General features: G+C 31.6%; 1 protein-coding gene across 1 annotated transcript in view; it reads left to right on the forward strand.

Moving 5' to 3' along the window:
• The window catches only part of LOC129944346 (fringe glycosyltransferase), a 183,778-nt gene that overhangs the window by 109,138 nt on the left and 49,834 nt on the right, over positions 1 to 24,806 (forward strand). The window contains exon 4 of the mRNA XM_056053709.1: positions 9,777 to 9,879. Within this exon, the coding sequence (XP_055909684.1) occupies positions 9,777 to 9,879 (103 nt within the window). The remainder of the gene's footprint in view (positions 1 to 9,776; positions 9,880 to 24,806) is intronic.

The raw sequence follows: 24,806 nt of genomic DNA on the forward strand, positions 1-24,806 counted from the left end.
TGAAAAGTAACCTATATTGACCATAATAAAACAGAGGTAACTTAAATTCAAAACACATAAACTTCTATTAAAAGATCGTTAAAATTTTTTTAGAATTTTTTAAACAATCGACACAAATGTGCTTTTCGAATCAGCATTTTTTCTTTTGTGTCCAAAAAATGTAAAAGTTAAAAAAAAAGTTCAGAAATACCAAAATAATTGATTTTTAAGTTTTGATTTTCATCAATATTTCAATTCTCGCCACAAAAAATGTTGGTCAACTTTTACTAGCGCCTTGAAATTAGATTAATTTTGAAAAAAAGTAGGACAATGGATTTATGATTTTTAACTTCTATTGTTTTTGTCTTGGGGTAAAAAAGTTGTTAGTTGAATTATTCCTACAAAATTTCAAAATACCAGAAAATTTTTATATATAAAGAAATAGTTTAGTTTGAAAATCTTGTTTTGTTTAATAGAAATTAAGTCGAAAACAAATGTTTACCAATTTCAGTAGCATTTCTTAAATTTTTACAAATTGGATGAATAAAATTAATTTGGGAGATATCAAGAACTGAAAAAATTTTTAGTTCTATTTTTGTAAATTTTATTTTTTTTATAAAAAAACGGACTGTTGGATTTTTATAAAAAAATTTAACTGAAAATTGAAAACAATATTTTCTGTGATATAAAAAAAGTTTGAAGACAATATTTTAAATTTTTGAAAAGCTATTTAAAACGAAAGTAAATTTTTACCAAGTTTTAGTATTAGATTTTTATTTTTTGTAAAAAATCTGTCAATTTGATTATTCTCAAAATTTTCGGAATGTTGAAAACAATATTTTCTATAAGTTAAAATCAGTTCAAAGCCAAAATTTCAAATTTTTGAAAAGATATTTGATTCGAAATTCATTTTTTACTAACTTTGAGTAATTTTTTTGTTTAGGTTCTTATTTTTTATAAAAAAAAACTGCCAATATGATTTTCTCAATATTTAACCAGATGTTGAAAACGGTTTTTTTTGTTGCAAAAAGTTGTTTTGGGGATGAAATCATTTTTTATTCGTAAAATTTTCGAGGTGAACATTTTTTTTCAGTTTTTTGATTTATAAATAAATGGTTAATTAGATTTTTTTCTAAAAATCTGAAAAAAACTTATATGGTAAATAACCACTGACTCAATTTTCCTTAGAACCCTTTATTATCTGAAAATTTATTTGAAGCTGATATCTGTTCTGGTTCTTAAGCTATGCACGACAGAAGAAACGTGGCGAAGGTGTTCTAGGAACGTACGTTCACACGCACGCATATACATCTTTCTAAAAATCTGTTATTTCGACTCTAGGGACCTTGAAACGTCGAGAAATGTCAAAATTTTCAATTTGACAAATCGGACCCATTACAATAACTTCCTATGGGAAGTTAATAAGTCGTATGCGTGAAGAGATAAATTGAACTATTGGATCGACCTTTTATTTCAAAAAATTGTTGAAATAATCCAAGTTTAGAAAATATATCAGAATTTTTGAGAAAATTGGGACAACTGTTATTTTCGGTCTCAAAAAATAAAAAAGCTCCGAATGCGAATCGACATAAACCCTTAAATTTCTAAGTTTGAACTCAATTGACCCATGGTTATATAGAAGTGAGTCCAGCTAGACGAATGGAAGGAATTGCCACGCCTACTTCTTTCTACATCGTAAAGAAATGTTTGATTGAAATTTCGAATTTTGATATTTTTTACTAATGCAATACTCGGCATATAATTAAAATAGGTCGGAAGTAAAAACTGTAGCAATATTTTATATAAGAAAGTGTAAACATAGATATTTGGTTCTGTTTTAATAATTCGAGCATGTACTCAAAGCAAATACTTCATTTAAATAAGTGTTTCGTCTGAAAAGTACAGCCATTTAGGTATAAGAACAGGATAAAGAATCAAGGCGAGTGATAACTTATTTCAAAAAGAAGCAGAAAATTTGCTTTGAAAAATCGAGAATTTTGTCAGAGTTAGAAGTGTATGTTTTTAAAAGATTGAGAACTTTAAATTATATTCGTTAATGGGCTGAGGATTGTCTTCGCTCTATACACAAACATTTTGCTTGTTTTCGAATTAATTAAACCAGAAATTAGCGTCACTACTAAAAACAGTAAAATAGACCAAGTGTTCTATGCACTAGGCCCTATTTCACACTGGACCGTAGGGCTACCTAAAGTTAAGTTCTATGCACCTCCTAGCTAATTTACAAAATGTCCTTACTTTGCAAGCGTTTTCTGGCTTTAAACGATTCATGATGAATTACCAAACCTTACTGAACAGAAATATCATAATTAATTTCGAAATCCTCCTGGACAGAAATATCATCTCAATTTGACATTCTCAACAGTCCAACTATTAACAACAACTTTCTCATACAACTAAAGCAAAGATAGTATACAAGACAGTGTGGAAAAATTGCTCTGAAAACTGAAGCATGTGCTCAGAGAAAATACTTCATGAGGTATAAAATTTTGGGGAAAGAAGAATTCTAAGTATTCACTAAATAAATCAGAGAATCTTCTAACATTTTGAAACAGTACACCTTAAAGTATCATCTGATTTTTAGGTTTGGCTTGAAATCCTGAACCTTCCTGATTCAATAGAAAATAGACCAAACTCGATCACTTCTAAACCTTCTTTTTGAATACAGTAATGTGTATGGCTTTAAACTTTAAATCTTAGCGTTTGAAGAACAAGGTCTCCTTTATCACCTGGGGTTCTAAATCACAGTAAATTATTTCCGACAATATTGGATTTTGTTGGAAAAAGATTAACAAACGTACTTTTAAGTCATTAAAACGTTTATACGTTAAACTAAACACCCAAAAATTCTATTGAAAGGTACCCATTGTCCATTGCCCCATAATGTTTTTTAACGATTTCCGTAGAAAATCAAGAAGAAAATAGGCGCATATGCGGAGGTCTATAAATTTATCACTTATTTATTTGTAAAATTATCGAATAGGTGAAAATTTACTTCTCTTTTCTTCTATTTACTCTAACTTTTATTACTTCTTTTTCGTTGTTGATGTTTTTGCTGTTGTTGTCTATAAAATATATAAACTCCCTTTTTTCGAGGTGGATAAAAGCCCCTAATACCATCATTTAGTTGAAGAAAAAAAAAGTATAAAATTGTTACACCTTATCGTCAAGAGTCTATCAATCTTCTTCGAGGAGAAAAACCCATAAAAGGTGCGTCCGTCTTCTTCATATCAATATAATGTCTTTTGTGTGTTGTTTAAGGTGTTCCTAATGAATATTAAAGTCTTATCTTTTTCCAAGAGGTTTTTGTTGGGTCTCTTTCTTCAATAAGGTGGCAGATTCGGCGAATGACTACTGCTTTTTTTTCTTATTAGAAAATCATCAAACATGGAGTTATGGTATTTTATGTTCAAAGCTAGAGACCTAGAGAGAGAGAGACTAGGATGCGTCTTTGACGCATAGTAAAGGTTTGAGTCTATAAAGATAAAGACCTTTCTAATTGGTGATGTAGCTTTAATGAATCGCCATCGATCATTCAACAGTGGCACATCGAGGTTTCGATGCGGTGCGGTGTGGCAATGCCTCCTTTAGAGTGTCGTGGAAAGAAAAAGTCCACGGCTTACAGTCTTGGAGGTGGAGTTACATTTTTGAAATAATTTCTATTTCAAGATGCGATGATAAAATAAATAAATTGGGTGGCGCAACAGTCTGTTGAGAACTAAGGTTTAGTGACTTACGTACAACTCTCAACCATTCCTGTGTACGAGTACTGTTGTCAGGGATGGAGGGGAGGTTTTAAGCCGAATCCAAATGGCCAAAGAAAACTTTAGATGGCAAAGGCAGGGATCGAACCCAAGACCTCTGGCATGACAGTCCATCGCATGCTTCAGAAATGAAACTTCTACTAAAAAGCAGACATTTAATTTCGTTTTTGGTTGAGCAACTTAACGTCTCAAACTATGTTGAGAGTTGATAATTTGTTTGGTTATTGTATTTTGTTTTTGGAATTAATTTAAGTGAAATAAAAGGGATTTTGAAAGCTTTTTTTGGGTTGAAAGATATAAATAAAATAATTGATGAAGTTGTCTGCTGCTGCGTGGGATTGTGGAGATATCTTATGGGAAAGCAGTAGCAGCTTTAAGTATCTAAGAGTTTTCTTAACAAAAGCCTATTGGATATTGCTTTTTTTCGGTTATTGATGAATTAGTTAGATATTTTTTAAAAATTCAATTTGCATGCCGGGAAAAAGTTTTCTTCTACTATTCTTTTTGTATTTAATGTCATTCTTTAGATAACTAATTAGGCATGGATTTTGCTATAAATTTTAATGTCTTTTTATGTGATTTGATTATTCTAAAAAAGAAGTATCTTGTCTATTTGTTGTTTATATACGTATTAAAACTTTTGTGTAATGAATTGCTATGTGCGGAAGAATTTATTGCTTACAAGTGACATTAACTAGTTACGTTACTCTGAGGTATTGACAGCCAGAACAAAAGCTAAGAAATCACATTGAACAATATACAAAAATTTAAATATATTCTTTGTTTTCTTTGGAACAATGGATTAATTAAGGATTTATGTTGTTGAACTTGTTCATTTCTTTTTAAATTCTGTTTTGATGTTTTTTTTTCGGAAATAACGTAGGCCTGGGATTGTGATGAGAGCTTTTTTTCTTAATGGGAATTCGACTGAAACTCTTTAGGCTGTGAAATAAATTTGTCTAACGAATTAAAAAAAATAAAATACCAAAGAATGAGTAAAAAAGTGGTACCATATTTTTAAATTAACTAAGCATCCTAAAATTTTTGAACAATCGATGTTTCTGAACTTTTAATATTTCCATAATACTTCAAAAATGATGCTCTAAGAGATTAGTGCCGGGGAAAAAACTAAAAGTCCTCGGTGTTGGAATTTTAGTATTAAAGTTATTGTTAAGTTATTCCTGGTTTTCCCCTTCCGAAAAATTTAGAAGGGGTTTATCTCAGTACTGCATTTTATAAGTTATCTGGGTTTAAATCAGTTGATTAGCCTTAAATTTAAAATCAGTTTATTAAGTCATTATCATTTAATATAGACGTCATCGCAGAAACGCTGCAAATAAATTGCTTCTCATTAAAAAAAAATTATAAGAAGAAGACATGGTTTTTTGTTTGTGTCTAAAAAATACATATTTAAAAAAGGTTTAAAAACTGTTAGACCCTGTGATAATGCCTATTAAAGCTTTTTAAAAATAGATGTTTGATTCGTGTAGCATGCAACGTTTTCTATGTTTTTTGTATGGATCTTATGATCTCGATATCAAATTAATGCTTCTTATATTTGTAATCTCTATTTGTTTTTTAACATTTATGAAAAAAGTCAATTTAAAGCCTTAAGTGTAATGTTTTTTCTATGTTTTTATTTGTGCGCCTTAAACAATATTTTAAAAAGAATTAAGAACTGTTTCACCTTGTGATCATGTCTAATAACTTTTAGGAAACAGCTGTTTAAATCGTGTAGAATTTAACTTTTTCTATGTTTTTTCGATATATTTTATGCTTTTGATATCAAATTTAAGCGTTTGCCGTATAACCTCCTCTAAAATTGAAATGTTGAGTGCTCAAAAGTTGTTCGGTGTTAAACTAGTTATCAGTTATTTCAGCTCTACTGTTATTCTACTCTAATGCTTTCTATGGTTTTTTGTTGTCCTTAAAAACATCTTAAAAAGGGGCAGAAACTATTAAGCACACTTAGTGTTGAATGGTTTTCAAAAAGGATGTAACATTAGTCTTGTTTTCTATGTTTTTTATTTTGAAAAATTTCGATTTCCAAGTCGTTATTAAAAAGTTCAAAAAGTTTCACTATTCAGCTGATTATTTTGAGGTGTTAACACCTTCTTATTCTGTTGTGCGATGTTTTCTATGTTTTTTTATCAGAACTAAGAAACATCCTTTTAAAAGGGTAATAACTAGTTGTCATGCTAATTAATGAATACTTTTTCAATTTAGTAAAAACTGGATGTCGAACAGCAACGGAAAAATATAATTAGCTCATTAAATTCCCACCTACATACACAGCACTGTACAATGAGGAATTTAATGGTTTGAAAACCCAATGCTGTCTTGTATCCTCAAAGCAAGATGTACCTTCTTTGCTACTATCTATGAATGGCACTTGCATCAACCAAACTGAAAATCTCGCCATTCTCGGGATGTGCATCAGTAACCACCTTGATGAAGCGTTCACGCCAAAAAGCAAGATATCTGGGATTGACGAAGCAAGAGATTTTTCTCTCCGTCTGATCTGGCACAAGAATCTTGTACAGTATTCAAAGAAGAGCATATAAAATGTAAATTGGTGAAATTAACATCATCAACTCAATTACGTCACTCAAACATCGTCGTAAACTTTCTTCTTGCCATGCTCTATTTTTCGTTGTAATTGAAATGTTCAAGAATTCAAATCAATGCAGTGACGCATTACCAGGAGGTGTTAGATCTGTTGGAGAGGTCATTTAAGCCTTACTCTTCGTAGATGATATAGTCTTGCTGGCAACCTTACAGCAATCCTAACAGCTTATGATAAATCTAATATCGGAATATTGTAGACGATGGAGCTTGGTAGTGAACCTGAACAAGTCGAAAGTGATGGTTATCAGGAAAGGTGGAGGATGGTTAAGCTCAAGTGAAACAATTGTACTTCAACAATGGAAACATAGAAAGAGTGAAAGAATACAAATACTTAGGAGTATATTTCACCCAAAACATAAGTATGGAAAAACACCTCAACGAAAAAATTCTTAAGGCTCAAACCGCGATTAACATGGAAAGAATGTTTCAAAAACAAAAACATTGCGCATAGCACTAAATATAAATTTTTCGAAGCAGTATCCCAATCGACCCTGTTTTACGCAGCCCAAGTGTGGAGAGAAAAGAAATTCGAGACTGTGGAAAAACTCCTGAGAAAACTACATGATAATGTTAGAAACAGTCGAATACATTCTGAAAGTACTGAATAAGCCCAACAATCCCTTACCAAAAAAAGCAGCTTTACAAGCGATACAAAGCAAAACAGGATATGTTAAAGAGTGGATTGGGCTAGCAGAAGGTTCAGGTGTAAATTTAAATCTCAGTGAACAGAGTACATGGAAACCGTCACTGAACCAGGTAATTAGGCGTCTGGATGAAAATTTTAGAAATGTGTTCACAGAACAGGCATCCAGCTCACTTCATGAAAGAAACTACTTCGAGGACTAGGACATAAGTACTGTAGAGCAAATCTCCAACGTGTTTCGGCTAAGAGGTGAACTTAATAAATAAATTGACTGGCGCAACAGTCCGTTTGAGAACTAGGGCCTAGTGACTGACAACTCTCAACCATTCCTGTGTGCGAGTACTGTTGTCAGGGATGGAAGGGACCTACAGTTTTAGGCCGAATCTGAAAGGCAAATTTGAAAAAGCACTTTTCATGACAAGAATTACTCTTGGAGAATTTGTCAATTCCTCGCAAGAGGCAGTACCCGTGAAAAAAAACTTTAGGTGTCATAGGCAGAATCGAACTCAAGACCTCTCGCATAACAGTCCGTAGCACCTACCATCATGCCACGGGTAAGCAGAGGTGAACTGCTTAACATAAATTACGTTCCACATGCGAAGATCTTCCACTGCTATGTGATATTTGCAACATGGCTGAACGAGAGAATATTTTTCATTCTGTCGGAAGTTGTCCAGTCCTGAGAGAAACTAGAAGAAATGTACTTGGTAGAGACTTTTTATTTACCTTGTAAACCAATCTCAGGCGGTTTTACTTTCAATGGTCAACTCCAATCTCAAATTTTTAATTCCTATCAGCATTATTTTTTTCCTATGATATAAAGTTTCAATAATTGTTATAATCTACCTGTTAAAACAGCTTTTGAAATAACTTTCATTAATCTTTCATAATTAGATGTGTGTAAAAAGTAATTACGCGATGTTTTCTAGATTTAAGTTTACTTTATTTCTTTTTCGTAATTTTTATGAGTAAAAATAACTTGCAAAAGTATTAAGAAAAACATAGAATAAACATAGAAATTAGAAACTGACATCTTGCATTTTTTAAAAATCTGTCAAATTTGTTTTCAAGTTGAATTATTTCCGTGGTGTTAAGGGTAAAAATATAAATCAAAAATCGAACTGAATATCCTTAAAAAAATATTCCAAATAAATATCTTGCTTATCTAAAAATATCTTCTAATTTAAAGCATTCAACTGTTAAATGTTCTCTATAAATTCTAAACCTCCTACGATAACAAAACAACCAATAAGCTTCTATTATAGAAAATAAAACATTCACTTCATCGCGTTTTGCTCCCCTAAATTAGGTCGCAAAATTTAATTAATTAGGTACAATAATCATTTTACCTTTTAGTAGAGTAGCCCATACCCTTAAACTTACCAATTTCTCATTGACTTAACATGGTTTCGTATGTCCTTTGGAGATTTTGATCTTTTTTTCGTTTCCTTTTTCTTTTTCATTTAGATTCCCATTTACTTTTATTTCAAAGCAAAAATCAAATCAAATCAAAATCAAAATCAACGAAATCGAAACTAAATATCTTTGTAAATTTGATTCCACAAAAAGAAATAAAATTGAAAAATGGGAAAAATGGAATTTCAAAACAGAAACGTTATTCTCTAATGAGGAGAGTCACCTTTAAATCAATGTGAGAGAGGTTAGAGGTATAGGTAAGGTATTGTCACTGTTTCCGAAGAGATTAAAAAAAAAAAATCCCGCAAAAGCCTTTAGCTCCCGCTCAGCTCTGCACATACCTGACTATGGAATCATGTTAAATATGTGAGTTAATCATTCTAAAAAGTCGGCATTTTGATTAATGTCCTCCATAATTAGACAACTAATGAACCCTCGAGTTTTCAATAATTCTCTGATTTGGTCGTTAGAATACATTCAAACGGTCTTTCAAACCATTATTTCTCTTCGAGCTTGACTCGAACTCGATAGCTACTACCAACGCAACGATAAGGCAGCGTGGCGGCTCGATGTTATGTCAGAGGAGCCCTATTTATTTTAGGTAAGGTATATAAAATGTATGCATGTTTATCGGTAAGGCAGAGATACATATATCCAGGGAATGGCAATCGGAATTTTGATTAGGACACCAGAATGTCTCATGCGCTCATTGGAAGCGCGATGGCCCTGGGTGTTGCGATGCCAATATAAATGTCGACCTTTTTGAAATATTCAAGTCTTGAAAGTTGGAGAGACGTGCGGCCGGCGCGGTGCGGTGCGGCGCTGTTACCAAATTTCTTTCGGATCTGTTTGGTCGTTTTATTTCTTGTCGCTCTGATGCTCATGATGCTCGTCCGCGTATAGCGTATATCTTCCTTGGGGACTTTTTGTTGGGCAATTTGAAAAATTTTCATCCAATTAAGGCAGTGGTCTGCTCATCATCTGGAAGTGGAGACGTGTGGTATAGCGCGCGAGCCTTCGTCTTCTCCTTGAAAGTCTTTATATGGATGGTTTGGTTACTTCGTTTCGTTTCATTTCGTTTTGTCTTTCGCTTTTGATTTGTATGTTGAAGCTCCTTTAGGTTTGTAGCTTTTGGTCTTGTTGGACTTGCGTATGTTAGGAGCTCCTTAACGAGCTGCAGAATACTTCTTAGTAAACATTCCCTGATGTACACATAGTTTTATATGTGAGCCGCGAGACCTTATTTACTTATATGAAATGGATTTTTCTTCTTTCTTCATTTTTGCTTGAAAACATTATTTTTATTTTCATTTTTGTATCTTTTACAGAAGGACATCTCATCAACACAAATTGCTCGATTGGACATTTTCGTAAAGCGCTTTGCTGCAAGATGTCAGCAGAATTGGATGTGTTCCTGGAAAGTGGCAAGAAGTAAGTACACATCATCCTGATGATGATGATGAGGAAACTATACCATATATACTTACAATGTACTATCGTACTTTTGTTACATTTCGTATAAAGAAAAGTGAAACAAAAAGCAACAACAAAAATAAATTGAATTGAATTTCTTAGTGGTTTTGCCTTTTTTGGGGGGTAGCAAAAAAAAAGGAAATACTTTTCTCCCCTATATAGGGTCTTGTATAAGGTTTTAATTAAATTGAGTTTGGTTTTGGCGATGATGATGGTGGATTTTGGTCCAGTCAAGACTCAACCGAAAGGAAATTGTTTCAGTGAAATTCTTTCACTTCTTTGGACATAAGGTTTGTTCTTTATATTTTTAGGTAGATCTTCAGTTTTTTTCTTGAACTTAATTTAACCAAGAATGTTGTAGGTATTTAATTGGGTTATTGTCTTCTTGTTAAACTGATTTTATTAGATAGGATTAAATGTAACAGTAAACAGATCTATTTTATCATTATTTTTACTCTTAACAGACGATTTTGAAGGCTTTAAGAACCTTGGATGGGGGTGATTTCTCTTAAGCTGGACTTAAAATACTGTTAAACTTCCGCTTAAGTTGTAGGAAAAAGATTGTTAATTCTTCTTCAGAAAGTTAGTATTGATGAATAATTTTTCAAAGCAGTTAACTTTCAAGAAATATGACAATGATTATTTGTGGCAGGCTTAGAAGTTCAAAAATTCTATCCAATGTAAATCTTCAATCTATAAAAGATCAACAAATGATTTTTCTTTCTTAGGTTATAAATCATATTTTGAGAAATTTCAAATTATGACGTTTTCTTGTAGTTTTTAGACCATCAGCTCATGAGGCTTGGTTCTTCTTAGTTTCCGAATACTGTCGCGTTTATTTTAGACAGACTATATTTAGGAGTAAATAGGATTTCGCAGTGACTTTTTGTTTAATTGTAGACCGCTCTTTCTTATTAACCAAGAAGCATTTATTAGTCTATAAAATGTTTTGTTTCTGAGTTCTTGAATAGGTTCAGCATTTGTTTTCTTTGTAAAGCCCTATAAAAACCTACTTGCTTATATAACACTAGATTGTTGTAGATAAAATTCTTTACTGTTAACCTTTACATTTTTGTCAACTTCTCTAATGGAGATGACACAGCTGCTTAATATTCACCTTTGCTGGGTACTGGGCCAGAGAAACATTCCAGGTAACTGCAAGGTAGATGAACTCGCCAAAAACGGTATAGTGTAGCCCATCCTACCACGTTTGGCTGATACTGATATACCAATCGCTACTTATAAACTGTTGCTAATGCAAAGCGATGTGCGGAGGGCAGGCACCAGGTGGAACAACATCACCACGTGTCAGGTCACAAAAAACATCTGGCCAGCACTGGATCTAAAACGTTTAAGGTGCTTGCTATCTTTAAGCAGATCGCATATAAGCTCGATAATAGTTGTCATAACCGGGCACTGTCTGATAGGAAAGCACGCCACGCTACTAAGCGTATTTTCAAATGACTTTTGCAGAAGCTGTATGGACGTGGAAGAGGAGGAAACAGTTCTTCATCTTCTCTGCACATGCCCTGCTCTGGCTCGAAAACGCAAGAATTACCTAGGAGAATTCTTCTTTAACTATATCAGCATAATCAGCCTCTCACATTTCGTAAGGGACTCAAACTGGTTCCATTGATTGTAGGAGGAAGCCTTAAGATTCATGTGGTATCACAATGGGCCATTAAACTGGCCTTAGTGTATCCGTTTCCATCTTGGACATCTTAGACTTTAACATAACCTAACTTAACCATCACTTCACCGCCGCAATGTTTCATGCTTTTCGTTGTTCTATCGATATTTTTATAAACAGTGTTCTGTCGAATTAGCCAGTTGCATTACCCCCCCCCCCTCAAACAATTCAGCCGTAATACTCGTACTTCAAGGAATGCACATCAGTTTAACCTTGAGCTCAATTTCGGATGTACTGTCAAGTATAGAGATTCTTTTTTTAACCTTTCATCGAGAATGTGGAATGCTTTACCCAGCTCTGTTTTTCCCTATTGATATTCAAAACTTTAAGACCAATGTGCATCGGTATCTCCTCTTTAATCCTTCCTTATTTTCCTATAGTTCGCACTGTTCTTAAACTTTAAACATGTTAATGGTATTAACAGCCCCTTGAGTGCCGTTTATTATAAAAAAAAAACAATAAAGAAGTAACATCATCAAAGGCAGCTATGATAGCTTTTCATTGTATATAACACAAAAAAACATGATTGGTCCAAAGACACTTGCTTGTGGTATACCAGCTTCAATTATTTTTAGTTCCAAGCCATTTTGGTATTACCTTTCTCTAAAGGGTCGATTCGTTAAATGATTTTAATACCTGGTATTTTAACAAAAAGCACATCTCAGTGGCAATTGTATGGTGTGCATGCTCAAGTCACTGGTAGTACTATTTTGGGCTTCATAAAATTTCTCGAAATACTTGTGAACATTTCTAGGACTGAGAGCTTTTGTTTCGTCTTTCCTAGCCCTAATTTTTTGTATTACACTATTTTCCAACATAAATTCTGTTTTAAGTACTTATTTATGTTTCTTTAGCCCTTCAAATAAAAATGTCAAGAAATGCTGAAATTGGCTAAAATTGAAGTACCAGTATCTGTAATGTAATACAAAAACTAATCTTTCACCATAGTCCCTTTTATTCCTCCTTAAGCGATCCTGCTGCAATAACTTCACTTCAAGGGAAGCCAATTAGCTTACATTAAAATTTTACTGCACCGAGATTGAGTTGTCAGCGACACATCATGAATGTTGAATGCAATACTCAACCCCATTTTAAATTCATCGGTATCATTTTTTAAATCTTTCCTTCTATCCTCAAAGTGTACGCTATTTCAAGTCAACAGAAGAGAGGGAGGGGTGCTGAAGGGGATTAGTTCTTCTTGGTCTGAATAATAACAAGCTTTTCCCTGTCCCCTTCCTACTTTTGACATTGCGTACAGTTTGCAGCAACGTTATCAGGTTATGTTTGTTTTTTTCACGATAATGATCATTGTCACGTTACTGCACATGTCCAGCCTTTTTGCGCCTTGATAACCGATATTATGTTTAGCCCCAATTGGAAGATATTTACTTGGACGACACGTGATTTCAACAGGATAGTGATACAAGCCACAAATCAGACCTTACAGTCGATTTATTAAAGATTATGATTGATGATGTCTCAAAAATAAGCCAGTCAATTTGCCGCTTCGTTATTGTGCAACTTAAAGTCTCTAAGCTATTTTCTAAATGGCTACGTTATGTCATTGGCTTATGCTAAAGACGTTATAGATTAGAGCTTAAAGCTAACATTGAACAGTGAATAAGTGGCCATTTCTATTCGCCAAAAAATCAGCTAAGTATTGATCGCTATGAACGCATGTGGCCATCCCTTTTATCGAAGTTGAGTTTCATTAATAATTGTTTAGATTGTACTTCAAGCCAATAGTAACCTTTTTATAATATTTTATGACGATAAGGTCTATATTTTTTGTCAAGGATCAATGGCTTCTTTAACAGCTCTCTACTTCTATAGTAGTTATTATGAGTTACTGCTATAGAAGTACGTAGTATTTTTGAAATATATTGTTCTTGGGCCAAATGGAACTTATAAAATCTCCGAATACCTTCCAAAGCCTCATACTTAAGGTCTTAGAAATTAACATTTAATAGAGGCTGGGATGCGTCCCACACTGATAACTTCCCATCCCGACTGTCGATTTGTCTTGCTTAAAAATTTGTACATTTTCGTGTTGGTTTAAAAAAGTTGCATGTTGAATTATTCTTAAAAATTTTAAAAATAAGTTTGAAAATCTGGTTTTGTTACATATATTTTGAGTCGAAAAAAATGTTTACTAAGTCTTAGTGTTGTTTTTTAGTTAGGTTATATTTTTTGTAAGAAAAAATATCAATTCGATTTGTCTCAAAATTTGACTGAATGTTGACAACAATATTTCTAAAACGATAAAAGTAGTTGGAATCCAATATCTCAAAGTTTTGAAAAGATATTTGAGTTGAAAATCAATTTCTACCAACTTTTGTTCAATTCTGATTAGGTTCTTATTTTTTTGTAAGAAAACTGGCGATTCGATTCTTTTTAAATTTTGTTTTGAATGTTGAAAACAATATTTTTTAAAAGATTAAAGTAGATTAAAGCCAATATTGCAAAATTAAGAAAAGATATATGAGTCGAAAATCAATTTTTTGCAATTTTTTGTAAAAAACTGTCAATTCGATTTTTTTTTAAATGTTTTAGAATGTTGAAAACAATATTTCTTATTTGATTAATTAAGTTTGAAGGCATAATCGTAAGTTTTTAAAAAGATATTTGAATTGAAATTCAATTTTTACAAACTTTGAGTAATATTGTTTTAAGATTTTTATAAAAAAAGTTCTCAATTTGATTTTTCTCAAAATTTTACCAGATGTTAAAGACGTTATTTTTCGTTGTTCAAAATTGTTTTGGAGATGAAATAATTTTTATTCGTAAAATTTTCGAGGTGACACATTTTTCTTCAGTTTTTTTGATTTATAAAAAAACCGTTAATGTGATTTTTTCTAAAAAATATGTTGGTTTGGTATCAGGCTACAATATGTAATATACAATTTAATTCAAGTTTCTAGCGTCATTGGTTCGTGAGATATTGAATGTTAACCAAAATTGTCTTCTTTACTGCTGTGGTAAAAAAAACACCCACGCAATTTTCTTGAGAGTCCTTTCTGCCTCTTTGTTCCTAATTATATGTAAAACAAAATGTATTGTTATTTAAAGTCGATACGTCTTCTGGTTCTGATATGGACGACGAAAAAAACGTCGTGAACGAAATACCAAAATTTTCAATTTGACAAATCGGACCCAGTGCATTAACTTCCCATGGGAAGTTTAAAATTTCGCTTATGAAATATCTAGATACCTTCTTAAGCCTCATTTTTTAAGGTTTTATAAAACTATTCAAAACGAAACTGTTTTTTTCCGTTGGTCCAACTCCTTACACTTTAATAAAATTTTACAAACGTTTTGACCCAAAAATCTATAAGGAAGACCAATATTCCCTTTTCCGGAATTTCTCTATTTTTCATTTCAAACGATATCGATATTTACCTAATTCAGGAAGTACTTTCCTATCTGACGAAAAATCACAGTTTAATTTATGTCTCGGTGGTAATTCTATACAAATAAATATAAATCATTGAAAACATTAAATTTCTCAATTATTACTTAAATGGGTCTTTAATAAGATTCTAAAAAACTTTAATGAAACATCCCACAACCTTCCTAGAAACTGAATATTTCTTGAGTTTCCGTCATTAAAAACGAAAAGTCTTTAATTTTAAAGACTAACGCCTTCTTTTTCAATAACCCACAATTCCCAAAAAGCCTTTAATATCCATTAAAAAGTATCCCTCAAACTCAAACAAGGAAAGGAACAACATTTTTCAACAATCGATAAAATATATAACTCCCAAGGCAATGCTTATAATTCCCATCTCACCGTCACTCTCTCTTTTTTTTCAAATATCTCCAACACCAACTCCTAAAGTTTGTTGATTCAGTAAAAACCGCAAATAAATCAATTTTCTAACCAGGAGTTCAGAAAAACACAGAAGTAAAATTTAAAATATACAAAATTTCCCTCATTCAAAGTCCATACCTACCCTTATGGTGGTGAATGTTTGTTGGTTCGTTTTTGAAACACTCTTAACATAGAAAATAGTATACATTTACGATGACGAGTGACGACTACAACGAGTGACGTTGAAAAATATATAAAAGAGAGTTTCAACCCCTTTTGTGTATAACAGTAAGCAGTGAGTATATCATCACCCTTAAAATAAAATAATAATGATATGAACACGAAACATACACAAAACTCAATGAATTGCTTTTGAATTTTTTCCAACCAAGCGTTCATGATTTTTAGATGATGCCACTAGTAGCAGAATTTTGGGTGAAAACTCTACTATGCCTCATGTATAATATTATGCCCCAGCATCAGCTCAACCAAAAGACTCTTAAGTTGAGTTATTCGATGTACAAAAACTGATTACGGGGGCAATAAAATCATATCATAAAAAAGGGAATGCCTCTAAGAGCCCACCAAAAAATGAGACGGTATGTGCATTAGAAATATACGGGAACGTAGAGGTTTAGATAGGTTTACGATTGTCGCACGTTAAACCAAATAGGCCATAAAACTGTCGGACTTGATGGGCTCATAAAACCGTCACAACCGTCATTTCAACAGGATAGCAGGAAAATAAGAAAGGGCGATGGGTTTTAGCTGAAATGGGAGACAAAAATGGTATCTTTTGGTTTTTGAAATAGAATTCCCGTATAGAAAGTTAGATGGAAATGGCCAGCGTAAGAGATTCCATAGGTGAAATAGTTCTAATTCCTTTGTTGAGCTAATTGACTGACAAAACTTATAAAATTAGTCAGTCAAAGTCTAGGAATCATATGACACCATTAATATGTTACTATTTCTTGTAAAGGGTGTTCTTTTTTCAGAGGTATATAGAACTTTGAAGTGGAAAAGAACAAAGCTGGCTTTGTTTTATATATGGTTGTCTCCGACGAAGGCTAATTTGGAGGTCCAGTTTTCAAGTACTTTTTATTTTAAATTAGTGGCCGTATATTGACAGTAACGTGACGAATGTTTTCCTTCAAGTGGTTATCGTCGTCGTAGACTACCAACCTTTCATATCCCAACAGCCGAAAGTGATGTCAAGAGGCGGCGGCGTTAAATCACACGATCTAGGAGAACAATTCACGGGACCGTAGGATGAAAGTATACGGTTACTTATGGTTCGCTCAAAAAATCCATTTCGACACAAGCTGTGTAACATGTTGCTCCACACTTTGTAGTTGAAATCACAGCTTCTGTACATCATGGTTCTTCAATATTGATGAATAGAACGAAAATATCAGTAATTGTGGCTCTATAAACGGTCACCATTGACTGTAACGATAATTTAAAAAAAAAGTACGGATCAAACCATAAAGCACACCAAATATTGTGGATTGTTTTTGTGGATTTAACGGTGTCTCAACGTGAATTTGAGGATTACGATCACTCTAAATAGAGCAGTTTTATATTTTGGCCTTAAAACGTTGTCCGTAAAATGTTGACCGTAAAATTTACATAGTGTTCTATGCGTATTTCGAACAGCATCATGATTTTTCAAATAACTTTGTTAAATTTTGAAGCATTCTTCAGGCGTCATTCTATTCACGCTGAAATGTCAAACCAAAACTTAGTATAAATTAATTGACATCTGTCAAAACATTACGTTAAAGTTCTGTAGTTCTAAGAAAACATCCGTTGCTTCATTGCTTCTCCGTTTTATCGACTTCCGCATACTTTTGACTTTGAAGGAAAAAGAACTCTGTTGTTGGAAATCCATTTGCAGTTATGACAAAGTGCGGTATTTCATATTTTTCTCCATAAAGCGAAACTTCGTTGTCGTTGTCGGTGTCGTCGCCGTAGGTTGGCAATATCGCATAAAGCTGGTTACGTTCATAAAGAAACCCACGGAAATGCGTAACCGAGAATTATTATTGTTGAGCTTATCCTGTTTTCAAGCAAAATGCTGGTTTTGCTGGCTCGAAGCTATAGCAATAAAAACTAGTTTAGTTCGTCCAACCAAAGCAAAGCGTTTCAAACCAAAGCCATCAAGCAATATCCATCAAATGCCTATCAAATCGTTTTGTGCTTCCATTGCTGCTCTTCACTTCACTGCTGCAGCAGCATTCTCAAAACACACTGCATCGAGTTCCAGCATCGAATCGTTTATAGGTACAAGATGTTGAACCTTATAAATATGGAAACAGCTATACTCAGAGGAGTCAGATACAGATACAGCGTCGAGGCACATAAATAGCAAATAGTTCATAAACCGCACGTAATAATATCTTTGCGCGCTATGAAGTTGGCTATGCTCTCGTATGATGATGACGACTAAAGTCGCGCAGTCGTCACAATGCCTCAAGTATACTTTTTACCTGTCCGTCACAAGTTCCATCATCAAGAACTATAGCAACACAGTCAACTTGGAGAGTTAATTACTTTTAACTGTTCGTGCAGCTTTCTTTGGTTGAAAGTATTAAAAATGTATATCTATAAGTTCAACATACGTAATAAAGTATAACGTTGATTTCATACGTCAACGTACAACGCAAATGTATCTAGATACAATATTTTGTTTTTCTTTTCTTTTGAAGTAAAAATTAAATATCTAAAGCAAAAGCATACCTTTTATATATCTACTTTAAAAAAGCCGGGCGCTCTTAATAAAAAATAAAACCATGTTCCCACAGTCGCAATTATTCATGCTTCAAATGCAGTTACAAATTTTCTTACACACTCTGTGGTTTGTATTTTTATTTGTATCTTTTTTGTCTTTTATATTGAAATTAATGTTGTATTTGCAAGAAGATTGAGAAAAGAAAATTATGTAAACACAGAAGCAAAAATAACACAAAACAAACAGAATTTAGAACACTTAGCAAAGAGGTAAGTTTTAGAAGAATTTTACCACTTGCAAAGTTTGTCAATTTTCGGAAATAAGCTTGGTTGGGATTTTTATTCTACTTATTCAACTTTTCTAATGTTTAAGTTAAAAGTATTTGTTTTCTAATTTACAACTTTTTTTGATTGATCACTATTAAAATTGACACATACGAGTTTATAATCTATGCAGTTATTAGCAGACAAGGATTTTAACTTCTTATTAGTAGTTTTTTTGTGATCGGACCGATTTTTGTAGCTAATCTTATGTCATTAAATAAAATTTAAAAATTGTGAAACTTCGAAAGCCGAAATGTGCAGAAGTGTTTTTACTTAAATCGTTCCTGATATTGGTTGAACTTTTAGAAAAATTAGATTGACAATTTTATAACAAAACATCTACGAAAGAATTACTGCTGTCGAAATAGGTAAATGTTAATGTCAACTCCAATATTTTGGAAAACTCAATTTTTAATGATTTATTATTAATAACTAATAAAATTAAAAAAAAATCAATACTGTTCTTTTTCGAAACATAAACAAATTATTATTTTTGGGGAAAAAAGTTGAAACCTAATTGTTTTTGAAATGCGAAGTTAAAGTTTTGAAGGGTATCAATGTTAAATTCTTCCACTTATTTAGTGAACAATTAAAATAAAAAAAACATTTTTTCCCGAACTAGAGAGTGTTTTAACCCTAGAAAAGGTAGAAAGTTATGTTTCATAATGCATCTGCGAGAGAGTCCCTTCATCCCAACTTTCACAGCACTACGAAGTACAGATATTTATTCTTTAGCCGTACTGCGCGAATGTGGAATGACTTAACTAAACTCCGTCTAACTATTTCTGTCATTGCAATGCTCATTAATTCAAAACTAGTGTACGCCTACACCTTTGATTAGTCTTAAAATAAAATATTGAAAAAACAAATTATTTTTGTACTGTAATTTCTATAAAACTATAACTTAGTTTAAATACAATGCAGTTTTGATCTTTTTAAGTAACAGTAAAGAAAAAAAAAAAAGGAACCGTGGCCTTATAGACAAAAAAAAAAACAAACCGTGTAGCTTGGGCTATCAGTTTGGGTCGAATTTCTACATCATTTTGGTTTATTGTTCAATGTTATGATATTTGGGACCCGAAAGAACTAGTAAGCGAATTTTATATATGCAAACTATAAGGAGACTTAAAGCTGCTCATTAGTTGGCTTAGAACCATCTTTTTTTAAGAATTTTGAAGGACAAAATCCTCGAAAACTACGTAGAATACTATCGGCACACCTTTTTTGAATTCTTACAATATTTTCTTCGTTTTGAGTTCTAGTGTGTTTCTTTGGTTTGCATCAATTGATAAAAGTTCAGTTATAATTCTAATTTATTTTCTTAAACTAAATTTTTTTTAATTTTTAATATATTTGTTTGGTAAAGTTTACGGCAATCTTTTGTTTCTGTTTACAAATCTGAAATATCAGTGGTCGGGAAAATTAAGTCTATTTTTCTGTCCTTCAAACAAAACTATCCTTTTTTTATGGGATTAAGTTATAGTTTTTCTATCACATCAGTTTTTAAAACTATGAATGACTCAAATATAAAAGACAATCAAGTCGGTGTTTTTAAGGCTAAAATAAAAGACAATGCATGTAAAGTACAAATATTTGTCTTCTATGCTGATTTTATAAGCTTTTGGAAGTTAAGTTATAACTTACGCGTTTTAATGGTCTCCGACTCCGAATTGATTTTTTACCAATACTAAGATTCTTTCTTTAATATTCATACTTAAAAAATTGTATTATTGCGTACAATTTTCAAAAAGTGTTCTTAAGTTTTAAGATTCGTCTTAAAATAAATTACCAACATACGCTGAACCAAGTTTTTTTGTTTTTGAAACAAATTAACTGTCCAAACACGACTTTCACATAAAGTTTTTAAAATATGATGAAAAAATATTAAAATAGTATTGAAAACAGACATTTTTAAAACTTAAGCAGAACATTAAAATCAAAGTTCGGATATGAAATTAGAACTACAAATTAATTCCAAAATATGTCTTTTAAAACCAAATAATCAAATTCAAGATTCCTCAAAATATTAAATAGAATCAAATGAAGGCTCATAACTGACAGAAGACCGAAACTGAGTAAGATGCTTAAACGATTTTATTTGTGTCTAGAAAACAAAGATTTCTAAACACTTTGCAAGGTCATCAAAAAATGTATTGCTAAGAACTATATTGTGTTTTAACTTTGCTTGTGTCTATGCCTTATCTTAAAAACACCGTTTTGGATGTTTTTAACATATTTAAAGGTTCATATTTTAAAAACCTCATGTGATCGAATAAATTATAAGGGGAGAAATTCGAGTTCAGGAAAACTTAGTTCAGGTTGGAAGAAAGTGGCTGTCTATGATGGAAACGGACACACTTAGGCCGGTTTAATGGCCCATTGTGATACCACATGAATCTTGAGGCTTCCTCCTAAACTCAATGGAACCAGTTTAAGTCCCTTACGAAAGGCTTATTATATTGATATGATTAAGATCGTTAAAGAAAAATTCTCCTCAGGAAAACTTAATCCTTTAAAAAAGTGCTTGTGAAACAGAGAACTTTACTTTACGCTGGGTATACCTTCTTTCCTCTAACATATCTCAAAAAGGAATAGAGATGTCAAATTCAGAAAAATTCGATATCAGATGAAGTTTTTAAGGAACAAGTTTAGCTACATAGAATTTGTATGAATTGGAAAATGACAATTTTCTGAAAAAAATAATAATTACCAAAATTGCTACATGTTAATTTATTTAACGTCCCGAATATCTCTTCAAAATCGATTTAAGTTTTAATTGTTGAGTTTACACTTCTTGAAGTTTATATTTCAGAATTACAAATTTCTTCAAGATGTGGCTCTATTTGGGGGATTCACTTGTTTATTCCTTGATTTTTCAAAATCTCTAATATTTAAACTTTCTGAATACCTCCAATATGTTAGTAAAAATTGGAATACTTTCGAGAAGAAACGTCGACATTTTGTTGATCCTTTTTAGTTATTTTTGACCTCGAATAGTTTTTGGAAAATACGCACTTTGACCAAATTGTTTTAAAACTTCTGTACTACTCTCGGATTAGTGCTCTGTAAGCATTTCTCAATTGAACGTAATTGCCTAATTCCCAGCCTACAAAAAAATAGGCTGGGATGCGATTCACACTGATAACTTTCTATCCCGCGTCAATTTGACTTATTTAAAAGTATGTAGGGTTTTATGTTGGGTGAAGAAAGTTGTCAGTTGAATCATTCTCAAAAATTTAAAAATTACCAACTATGTTTTTCATATAAAGAAGTGGTTTACGTTTGAAGACAATTTAGTTTTTGAAAAGCTTTTTGATTCGAAAGTAAATTTTTACCAAGCTTTAGTATTGTTTTTTTTTAAGTTTTTATTTTTTGTAAAAAAATATCAAATAGATTTTTCTTAAAATTTTACTGAATGTTGACAACGAAATTTTTTAAAAGATAAAAGTAGTTTAAAGCCAATACCTCAAAGTTTTAAAAAGATATTCGAGTCCAAAATCAATTGTTACCAACTTTTTTTTATTTTTTGTTAAGTTTTTATTTTTTGTAAAAAAAACTGTCAATTCGAATTTTCTCAACATTTTTTGCAATGTTGAAAACAATATTTCTTATAAGTAAAAATTAGTTGGAAGCCATAATCTCAAATTTTTGAAAATATATTTGAGTTGAAAATCAATTTTCACCAACTTTTGTTAAATTTTGTTTAGGTTTTAGGTCAATTTTATTTTTTACTGTTTAAGTAGTTTAAGGCCAATATCTCAAAGTTTTGAAAAATATTTGAGTCCAAAATCAATTTTTACCAACTTTTTTTTAAGTTTTTTTAGGTTTTTATTAAAAAAAAAACTATCAATTCGATTTTTTTTCAAAATCTTACCAGATGTTAAAAACGTTACTTTTAGTTATACAAACCTGTTTTGTAAATGAAATCATTTTTTATTCGTAAAACTTTCGAGGTGACACATTTTTTTTGATTTATAAAAAAAACCGTTGATTGGATTTTGTTTTAAAAGTTTGTTGGTTTGGTATCACGTTACAATATATAATATAAAATTTAATTCAAGTCTCTAGCGTCATTGGTTCGTGAGATATTTAGGGTTAATCAAAATGTTCACCTTTTTTATAAACTGCTATTATAAAAAATTTTCTTGAGAGCCCTTTTTGCATCTTTCTGCATTATTTTCTGTGTAACAAAATTTATTTAAGGTCGATATCTCCTGTGGTTCTTGATCTATGGACAACGAAAAAAACGTCGTGAACGTACGTACACACATCAGACATCTTTCTAAAAATCTTTTATTTCGTTTTCGAAACGTCGAGAAATTTCAAAATTGTCAATTTGACAAATCGGACCCATTACAATAACTTTCTATGGGAAATTAATAAATTCTTAAATAATGAAGAAAAAATCGATGTCATTATTATGCTTATTTTCATTGTAAACTTTAATTTGGTCCTCTAAAATTTAGAACAATTGCCAAGGGAAATTTTTGACGTTAATTATGATCCAAATTTCGAAAAAAAAAAAAATCAAAATCATTACCGGAATTTAATGTATGATATTATTTAAAATATTCCCCCAGTATATAAGACTTTTCTTTTCCATAATCCTTTCTAATGATAAAAATACTACTTAAGTATGTTCAAACACATCAATAATAAAAATGTAAACAATTACAAATTATGTAAAGTTCTATTTTTTTAAATTTATTGCTGCTATTATATATTTTCTTACTTAAGTTTGAAAAAAATAAATTTTTCTTAGCTTCTAATATTATGTATCAAATTCATAACAGATTTTTGTAATTTTTTACCATATTACAACAAATGAATAAAGCTTGAATAGAATAATCCCCAAAACCTTAAACCACTTGCTAGGTCTTTTTTTGTCACAAAATCACTCAAAAATTTATGGAACATCTCCATTAAGATTCTTTTTTTTCAACTTGAATAAAATAAAATATTTCCAAATAAATCAAAATAGATTATTCAAATTTGAAATGATTTGTTAACCTTTAACAGGTTAAAGTCGTCCGTAGGTTTCTCCATTTTCGTTGATATTATCTCTTTTATTATCTTCAAATAAAATGACTCAGAAATCCATAATACGGGTCATATCTTTACTCCTATATTCCACAATGGAAACATAAATTAACTTTTATATTTTTGTATTCCTATAATCAAGTTTAAAAAAAAATTCTAAGCGATAAGAACTCTTAACAGGTTTAAATACTTAAACATGGTAAAAATAAAGGCTTAAAGTTGATTTACATGTTCATGACATTAATCATTGTGTTTTTTCGTTTGTGTGAGACAATCTTTATGAAACTATGAGAACACCTTTCTTCTTTTTATAGAGTTCTTTATGTCTTCCGAGCTTTAAATTATGGTTGTACTTTTGAGGTTAGGAATCAAACTAATTCAGAAACTAAACGGGACTACATTGTAGTTCATTTGTTGGGTGTAGATAAAAGAATTTAGACTGATTAATTTGAAAGACTTAAATCAGTTTTGAATCAACGAGTTGCCATTTCTTCAACTTTAAATCTTCGTTTTGAGTTTGAAAAAATTTCAAGCGCTTTTCCTTTCTTCTAATCGTATTCGTATTTTTGTTGCGTCAAAATGGGCATCACGACATTTTCATCCGTTGAACTTTTTTGTATGGACCTAAAAAATTTGCATTTATTATAATTGGATAAGAGAAGAAGACATTTTTCTGACCTTTATTGTGGTGAAATTCACAGTTTTATTTTCATCCCAAGAAAGGAGATGGAAATCTCTCATTTGAATACCAAAAGATAAACAGTAACAATAAAACGAACAACAAAAATTGAATATCTCAGCAAAAGGCGATTTACACGAGTGGATTGGAGTAAAGAAATTCATGTCATTCATCAACGTACATAATATACACCATAGGTTATGTATTTCAGTCTTTAATGCTTCCAAATCTGAAATAAAGACGGCGCAGTAAAGTGTTGTGGATTGAAATAAAGAGTTGCACCACTTTACCGACGACCGACGATAACCAAGTTGTTTGTTTTATGCTGTACAGTATTTTACAAGCCACAAAAAAGATACCAAAACTAATAAAAGTGAATTTTCTCAAAATTAGTACAAACCTCTCCTTCCTGTATCCAAAACAAGAAAAGTCGTAGAGTAGATTATGCCAAAGAGATGCCCCCAATCGTGTGAACCCTGCTGGATGCGATGAGGATCTTTTTATGAAGTTCTCTTTGATGACCTTTGGGTTGACATCGGAGCTTTTTGGATTACCCAACTTGCGTTTTGATGACCACGAACTAAACGACTACTACTGCTGCTTCTGTATTA

Source organism: Eupeodes corollae, chromosome 2, assembly GCF_945859685.1.
Source record: "Eupeodes corollae chromosome 2, idEupCoro1.1, whole genome shotgun sequence".
Lineage (NCBI taxonomy): Eukaryota > Metazoa > Arthropoda > Insecta > Diptera > Syrphidae > Eupeodes > Eupeodes corollae.